At 54.0% G+C, this 8,749-nt stretch overlaps 2 protein-coding genes across 2 annotated transcripts; one reads left to right on the forward strand and one right to left on the reverse strand.

Moving 5' to 3' along the window:
- Positions 1-1,885: 1,885 nt before the first annotated feature.
- On the forward strand, positions 1,886-5,084 carry GUCA2B (guanylate cyclase activator 2B; the record flags this gene model as incomplete). Its single annotated transcript, XM_082612128.1, has 3 exons — positions 1,886-1,978; positions 3,120-3,306; positions 5,023-5,084. 3 exons carry the CDS (start codon positions 1,886-1,888, stop codon positions 5,082-5,084), a joined length of 342 nt encoding a protein of 113 aa, XP_082468254.1.
- Positions 5,085-7,001: 1,917 nt separating this feature from the next.
- On the reverse strand, positions 7,002-8,749 carry GUCA2A (guanylate cyclase activator 2A; the record flags this gene model as incomplete). Its single annotated transcript, XM_082614351.1, has 3 exons — positions 7,002-7,066; positions 7,434-7,623; positions 8,675-8,749. 3 exons carry the CDS (start codon positions 8,747-8,749, stop codon positions 7,002-7,004), a joined length of 330 nt encoding a protein of 109 aa, XP_082470477.1.

The raw sequence follows: 8,749 nt of genomic DNA on the forward strand, positions 1-8,749 counted from the left end.
GGCTGCATGGGGAAGGAGAGGCAGGGAAACCACCACTCACGACATGGCCCCCACAGGCCAGGCACGTGCTGGGGAAAGGCTCTTTTGGGATGGGACTGTCCAGTTTTTGCTCACAATAGCCACTGTGAAGTTGTCCATTATTTCCTCCACTTACTGATGAAGAAATGGAGGCTTGGAGGAGCCACACAAGGTCACACAGGTGAGAAGTGCTGGAGTCTGGGTTTGAACCCAGATCTCCTTACATCCAAGGCCTGTGTTCCTTCTACCATAAGCTGAGCAGAGGCAAGAATTCCAGAGAGAAAACCTGCTGCTCACACAGGGTGTGAACTTGTTGGGCCTGTAAAATGAATTTCATCTGTAAAATGAAGACAGTCATTACACTGTCCCATCAGATTGAACGGGATTAGGCCCAAAGTATAGCATGGCACCTGCATATTAGAGAAAAGAGAGTTACTCTTACTGACAGTTATTTCAGTTTACAGATATGAAATAATGTAAGAAAGTCTATTAAATTCTTCATACTCATAAGAGTAAAGGTCGAAGTCCGTATACAAAGCAAGACAAAGGAAATACCAAAGTTCACTCAAGCTTTTTTCATTTCACCCCCAGGGAAAGAAAGAAGGAGATGAGCATTTCAGGCAGGTGGAAAGCAGCAGCAAAACCACAAGATGGGATTAGGCTCGAGCAAGGAGGATCAGCCTTAGGGAATACAGTGGCATCAGATTTTAGCCACAGGTTGGAGAGTGGTCCTGAAATAGCCAGATGGGCTATCTGGGCTTCAATTCAATGTTATGCACGGGGCACCTACTGCATGCCAGGCTCCGTGCCTGGCAGAGCAGAGCCCTGGGATGGACGCTGTTGACAGCTGCCTGGGCTGGAAGTGGTGATGACGCCCTTGCAGACTTTGCCCACTTCTCCCTGACCCAAACTTCAATCACGGAGGTCATAGGTCATGCGCTGCCCCGAATGACAACTGTGAAATTAAGGGACCTGTGACAGCATGAGTTACCCCCAGACGAGGACGAGCTCAGGCGGGCCCAGCCCCATCACTCTCACAGCAACCTCTTGTGGTGGATTCTCTCATTATGCCCATTTGATGGAAGAGAAAACTAAGGCTCAGTCACAGTCAATGTGACTTGCCAAGATCACACAGCTGCAGCAGGATCAGGATTTGAACCCAGGTCAATCTGTCTTCAAGGCAGGTGCTCTTTCCTCCATACTGGGGTAGGCTATTGGCTTCTGAAAGGTACCGACAGGTGAGATGGACAATACCTGGCCTGAGTGTACCCTTCACCATGGGAAATGGCAGGCAGAGACAGGTTGAGGGCCTGGGCAGGGACTGATCAGAAAGATGGTCCTTAAATAGAACTGGGGAGAGGGGAGTGGGAGAGACATGGGTCTGAGGGCATGGAGAACTCTGAGGTCAGCCATGTATCTGCCCACCTTACCCTGGACCAACCTGTCTGTCTGCCCCTTTTGACCTGAGAAAGAACCCTCGTCTGAGCTGGGTCAGATGCCTGAGGACCTGCTCTGCTATCGACTAGCTCTGTCACCTGGGACAAGGCCCTTTACCTCTGGAGCCTCAATTTCCCTGTCTGTGAAATGGCCTCCCTCTCACCCCTCTTGCTCGCTGTCTTGTTCACAGGGCAGGCGTTTAACACTGCATCATGCTCCGGTGTGCTCTGGGCCTCCTTACCTCTATCATCCCCAACCCCTTTCCCGGGAATGGGCTCTGGGCTTGTCAGGATGCCAGCCAGCTGTCAACCCCACCCTGGCTGGCCAGTTAATGAGTGACCAGGGAGTTGGAACCCGGCCTATAAAGACCTGCCAGCTGGGGAAGCAGGTGGGAGCCTGGTGGATGGTGGCGAGACACAGAGGGAACGAGATGGCTCACAGGGCAGTGTCAGGGCTGCTGCTGTGTGGGGTTGCTGCGGTTTTCCTGGTACTGCTGCAGGGCGCACAGTCAGTCTACATCCAGGTTTGTCCTGAAGGTCCCCATGGTGAGAGGCTGGGATGGAGAGGGAATGCTGGACAATTCACTGAGGATAGCTAAGGACCCAGGGCTCAGCCCAACACCCAATAACAGCCCAGGGACACAGCTGGTGGGGGGGGGGGAGCAGCTGGGATGCCAATGGTGGCTATGATGGTGATGATAATAACAATAAATTATGGTCGTTCAGCATTGCTCTCCTCAAATGCCCCTCTCAGTCAGGGTTCAGATGTGGAGCAAGACGTGATCCCTGCCCTTGAAGAGCCCAGAGGGCAGGGAGACTTCTTTTATGCTCCCACAACTCTCTGCATTCACCCATGTATGGGGAGGGGGCGGAGGGTCACCAGAAAAAGTTGCCCTGGCTGGTAACTCGAGCTGACATTGCAGGATGAGCAGGAGGTAGCCAGGCACAGAGGTCACCGACTGCTCCAGACAGAGGGCACAGCATATGCAAAGGCCCAGAGAGAAGACAGCAGGGAATCTGGGTCTCCTTCCAGGGCAGCTGTGAGACTAGGAGTCTTCTGGAAACAGGGCCTGCCTGTGGGGGTGGCAGGTGGCCGCTGGGCTCCTGGGTGGCACATTCCTGACTCTGGGCGGGGCCTCCTTGGGAAGGAATAAGGGAATCCTGGGGAGCAGTGTCAGCTTCCCTCTGCAGCCTTGGCTTTGGAGCCCAGCTGGCTAGACTAGGCATTGCCATCATTTTGCCATGTCAGTTCAAGGGCAATCAGGCAGTTATCAAGGGTGCCCTGGGTACCAGGCACCAGAGAGCAGTGGAGTTTGATTATCTCCATTTGTCAGATGAGGCTCAGAGTGGGGAAGAGATGGTCAGCCAGTCAGGAAGAGCTGGGATTTGAACCGAAGTCCCCCGGCCTTCAAAGCCCACGCCTTGAACCAACGTGCTCCATGGCCCTACTTGACCTCATCTCCCAGTTAGCCTGTGACACAGGGGTGTGAAGTGCCAGGCATCACCTTCCACGCAGGCAGTCTTCCAAGTGTGACCTTGACTTTCCCACTCCGTGAGAACACGGAAGCTCTGCGGGGCCTGGGGAACCCTGGTTTCCTGGCAGTGCCCCACCCCCTTCCTGCTCAGGTTTTGATGCCCTCCCATCTCCTCTCCCTCTTCCCCCAGTACCAAGGCTTCCAGGTCCAGCTGGAATCGGTGAAGAAGCTGAGTGACCTGGAGGGAAAATGGATGCCCAGCCCTGACCTGAGAACCCATAGCCCCCAGCCCTCCGTGTGCCACCACCCGGCCCTGCCACTGGACCTCCAGCCCATCTGTGCCTCTGAGGAAGCGGACAACCTTTTCCAGGCCTTGAGTGAGTCCCCCGACCCCTGGCAAGCCTCCTACCCCTCATTCTCTCTCCTCCCCACACCCCAGCTCCTTTACCTCATGTGGTTTCTGTTAAACACCCAGTGGCTGAGAACAGGGAGATTCAAGAAACTCAAGCCCCTGGCCTCCCCAGTTGGGGCACTGAAATCAGGCATGCCAGGAACTCCTTCAGTCCCCAGCAACCTGGATCAGCCTACCTCCAAGACTACACAGATTGGGGGGAAGGGGACACAGGAAACGGACCCATAAAAATGACTGCAATGCAGTGGGATGATGGGGGAGGCACAGTGGGGACACGGGAGAGAGATGGCTCACGTCCACAGTGGCATAAGTATTACTGAGTCCAACCGCACGACAGGCCAATAAATCAGAGACGAGGTGTTGAGGCATGGAATACAACTTTATTTGGAAAGCCAGCAGACCGAGATGACGGCAGACTAAGGTCTCCAAAAAACCATCTTATCAGGGTTTGGATGCCAGTTTCTTTTATAGAACAGAGAGGGGGAGGAGATGAGGAAGTAAAGTAAAAAGGCCATAAGTTTTGCAAATGTCCCTTGGAATGGCCAGCCTCTGGGAGGGGATGTGTTCATTTCTTCTTTCTTGCAGCCATCCCCAGGGTGGACAGGGTCAGGATGCTTCCCTGAACAATAGCACTTTGGTTTAACATTCAGGCAAAGGGGCGGGGTTCCCCAAGGCAGGCCATTATGTATAGACAGTACCCTTTTAGTGAACAAAAGCAGCGGAAAGAAAAGGATAAAGTAAAGAAACAACAGATCCAACATGTAGTCAGATTTGGCTCTTCCCTGTTACATAACGGGATCTGAAAAGTTTCCAAGACGGGGTGACATCTAAGCTGAAATGTGAGGGATGAAACAGCTGGCCAGGAGAATGCGGCAACTGGTTAGTATTTTTTTTTCTTTTTTTCTTTTGATTTTATTGGAGTATCATTGATTTACAATGTTGTGTTAGTTTCAGGTGTACAGCCAAGTGATTCAGTTATACATACACATCTATTCATTCTTTTTTAGATTCTTTTCTCATATAGGTTATCACAGAATATTGAGTAGAGTTCCCTGTGCTATACAGTAGGTTCTTGTTGGTTATCTATCTTATATATAGTAGTGTGTGTATGTTCATCCCAAGCTCCTGATTTATCCCTCCCCCTCCACTCTTCCCATTTGGTAACCACAAGTTTGTTTTTGACATCTGTTAAGTCTTTCTGTTTTGTGAATAAGTTTATTTGTAACTTTTAAAAATTAGATTCCACATGAGTGATAGCATAGGATATTTGTCTTTCTCTGACTTACTTCACTTAGTATGATCATCTCTAGTAGCTAGTATTTATTGAGCACCTACTAAGTGCCAGGCCCTGGGTCAATCCCTTTGCCTGCAAGCTCTCCTCACAACCCCTCTGTCAGGCTGATAGTCGAGCAGGCAGGAAAACTCAGGCACAGAGTTTAAGTGACTTGCCCAGGCACTGCTAGGAGGACAGAACCTGGGACTTGAGCCTAAGCTGCTCATACTTCTTCTAAACTTTCTTGCTCTTAATCTATGAGAAGGATGCCAGGCCCCTGCCTCAAATCCTGGCCCCTGCCTCAAATCCTCTCAGAAGCAGGCTTTCTCTGGCTGCCTGGTCAGTGGCTCCTTGGACCACAGATGTTTCAGGTTCAGGTTCAGCTGACCAGTTTTCTCCTCTACCCAGGGACCATTGCTGCTGACGACTGTGAGCTGTGTGTGAATGTTGCCTGTACTGGCTGCCGCTAAGATGGCCTGGGTGCCCTGAGCCCACCCTGGACACCATGCACCCCCCCCCCAGCCCACTGCCTTCACAGCACCCACCCCCATCCAGGCTCTGGGGGTCCCCGCCACCACAGTCATCCCCGCTCCCCACCCTGCCCTGCAGGGTCCAAGCCGCTGGATCTGGCACAAAGCAGTTGGACCCACGGTTGGAGGAGAGTTTGGCCCCTGAGGCAGCCCTGCTGCTGAATAAAGATTCCCCACCTACACACAGAGTCAGGCGTGCATTTGTTCATCCCCAGGAGCCATAGGCAGAGCTGCCTAGGAAGCTGGGTGGGTTGGACTCCTGAGCCAGGCATTTTCCTGGTTTCCTCGCCTGAGGAGTTGCTCTATTTCATATCGAAGGAGTGAGGCTCTGGGTGGAGATGAGTCACCCATGATCACAGGGCTGGGAAGCCACAGAGCACCCAGATCCATCTGACCGCCCAAGCTGAGCTCAAGTCCTGGCCCAGCTGCAGAGTCAGAGCTTCTGTGCTCCTGATGGCGCTGGGGGGAGGACAGGGGGGCTCCCTCCTGCAGGTGGGACTGCGGTGGCAGGGGGGTGGAGGGAGGAACCATGTGGTGCCCCTTCGGGGCTGATTTTGCCCCTGGGCCTGCCTGAGTTCACCTTGACCCTCCTTCTTGGGCTCCCCGGGACTGCCTGGCCAGTTCCATATGGAAGGCCTTCCTTCACTCTCTCCATCCTGGTGGCCCTAAGGAATATTAATAATACCAGCATCTACTGACCATTTGCTATACCCTAGGTACTGTTCTAAACTCTTTGTAGGTATTAACTCACTGAGTCCTCACAAAAGTTCAGTGAAGCAGGTACTATTCGTATTACCTTTACGAATGAGGAGACCCAGGTACAGAGAGAACTAATTAGTCCAGGGTCACAGGCTCAGCAAAATGGCAAAGCAGGCTTCTTCCCAGGAAGTCTGGGCCAGAGTCTATACTCTGAACCATCATGTTACCATCTCCCGGTGACTCCAGGCCCCAGCTGCAGACCAGGGCTCGAACCCATGTCCCCTGCATTAGCAGGCAGCTTCTCAACCACTGTGCCACCAGGGAAGCCCCTGTATTACCTCATTTAATCTTCACTCACCCCTATGAAGTGGGGGAGAGAACAAGCTAAGTAACCTGCCCAAAGTCACACAGCTGGTAACAAGCAGTGCCTGGACTGACACCCAGAGAGTTTGGCTCCAGAGTAGGAGCATTAAATAATTCTACCCCACCACCCATCTCATCAAGCACCCCTGCAACCCTGGGAGGAGGGATCTCCCAAGAGATCAGGGGTGAGCAGGGGTGAGGGGAGCAGAGGACATAGTGAGAACTATGGCTTGGGGTGTGGGCCCTGGGGGGAGGGCAGGAGGCAGTGCTGAAGTGGTCAGGACGGGGCCAGATTCTGAGGCCCCTTGAACACTCTCCAGCCAGGGGCTGATCTCATAGCCCCTCAGTGCTTGTTTTGGTCATCCAAACCAGCAGAGGAGCTCACATGTGGCTTAGGGATCATGAAAGAAAAGCAGAAGTTCCACCTCCTCCATTGGTGGTCGTTGATTCAAGTCTCCTCGGTGTCTGTGAGTGGGGGGCAGTACCGATGCTGGCTTAGCAGGAAGAGCAGGGTTCTTGCACTTAGCACATTAAACCCTGAGCTGGCGAGGGCAGGGTAGGCATCCATAAAGTGGGATGAAAGAAGGAATGAAAGCAACACCAGGAGGACTCTGGAATCTGGTTTATGAGCCGCGGGTGGGGGTGGATCTTGGAAAGCACCGCAGCTCGGATGCGGGAAAGGGCTGGGCCTCCCCAGGCTGCCCTCTCGTCACTCCTCCATTCTGGGTAGGTGGAGCTACGGGGAGGGGGAGCGGCCTGCGGGGGAGGGACAGAAGGTAGCGAGCACCCGCCGTCCTAGCATCCAGCACAGGCAGCGTAGGCACAGATCTCACACGTGCTCGGATCCTCGGCGATGGCCTCTGGACAGGAGAAAAGGGGCCCCGTGAGAGCAGCTTCCTCTGCCCAAAGCTCCCGCCCTCCCTTGAGCCAGAGTTTGAACATCCTCCACCCAGGAGAAACCCAGGCCTGTCCTCTCGGACCAGCGGCGCTTTCCACCCCAAACCAGGACACAAGTACTGCAAGCCAGCCAATCAGGGCGGAAAGCCTGCCCAGAAAGGTGTTACAGCTGAGACCAGACAAACCAGGACGCACAGCAGAGGGCTTAACAGATCCACCAATCAGAGCAGAGCTCATCCTCGGAATCCCACCAATCAGGACACACCTCTCCTTCAAGTGCCACCAATCAGGGAATTCCTGGGCCCCTCCCTTCAGAGAGGGGTTACTCACCGAGCCTCTCCAGGATCTCCTGGGCATTGGGGTACTTGCCGAGAGGCTTGAGTTCTTCGGGAAACCTCGGGGAGCTACAGAGGATGGGAACGAGCGATCCACCAGTACTTCTAGGCCTCCTAGGCTCCTGGAGCTGCTGGAGGTCCTTGAGCTTTTTCACTGACTCCAGAGAAAAGGAGAACTCTCCATCCTGAGAGAGACATGTCCAGGGTGTGAGGCCAGGCTACAGCCTGCCCCCTGGCCGCTTCCCCGAGGACTGCCCCCTCTCCAGCCCCGGTGGCACTCAAACAGTGTTTGCAGCACACGGGAGCCAGGTGCTCCACTGCGGGGCAATATGAGGTGGTCAGAGCTCAGATCCAGACACTGGGCTTGAATCCTGGTTTTGCTCTGCGACCATGGACAGGTCATTACACTCTGGGATCCTAGGGTCTGCCTGTTATATGAGGAATGGAGAAGACAGATGTGAAGCGGCAGGGACACAATAGGTGCCTATTAGTGGGAGCCACTGATTTTTAGGGAGAGGCACAGAGCTGGGACCAAGGCTCAGGCATCCTGAATCCACGTGGCTGTGCCCCAGGTGTCTTCACCCTTGCCTGAGAGCAGTGTGGGCTGATGCCCTGGCCCCCGGCTCCAGCCTGCTGCCTGGCTGATGTTTGAGAAGCAGTAAAAGGCCTCCCGGGGCCTGGCTGTGATAGAATGGGGCCCCCGATGAGTACCAGGCTGGCCTACGGCTGGGATCCACACCGATGGGCACACCCTTCCGTCAGGACCTCCAGGCTGTCCAGGTGATTCCTGAGACCCAGGCCAGGGCTTTGGCTGAGGAGGAAGGTCTGGAACTGAATCAAGCTCCTTCACTTCCCAACCATGTGCCCATGTCCAGTTACAGAATCTCTCTGAGGCTCTATTTGACTCCTCTGAAAAATGAGACTAATAATCCCTCTTGCCACGGTGATCCTGGCGTCGCAGTGACATACTGGAGGAACCTGGTCATGGCAGGCACTCTGTAAATTGGCTAATCACCTGCCTTTCCCAAATTGTTTCTCTTTTCTTTACCTGATGTTCTTTCTCCAAGTTTGAAGAGGAAGGTGTAAGAGGAAGGACTGAGAAGGGAGTCCCTGGGGAAGAGTTAAGCCTTAGACATACCCCCCACTCTGTCCCCAGAGGGGTGCTCTATCAGGCGACAGGCCCTGGGCCCTGGACATAGAGAGCCAGCTGGGCCACAGTAGGGACAGAGAATTTACCTTCACGGTGACTCCCCCTGCTAGGGCGGCCCAGGCCCCAAGGAGGCACAGTGCAGAGAGAAGGAAGGTGTTCAT

The sequence above is a fragment of the Mesoplodon mirus genome, assembly GCF_964341445.2.
Source record: "Mesoplodon mirus genome assembly, chromosome: 3".
NCBI classification, from domain to species: domain Eukaryota; kingdom Metazoa; phylum Chordata; class Mammalia; order Artiodactyla; family Ziphiidae; genus Mesoplodon; species Mesoplodon mirus.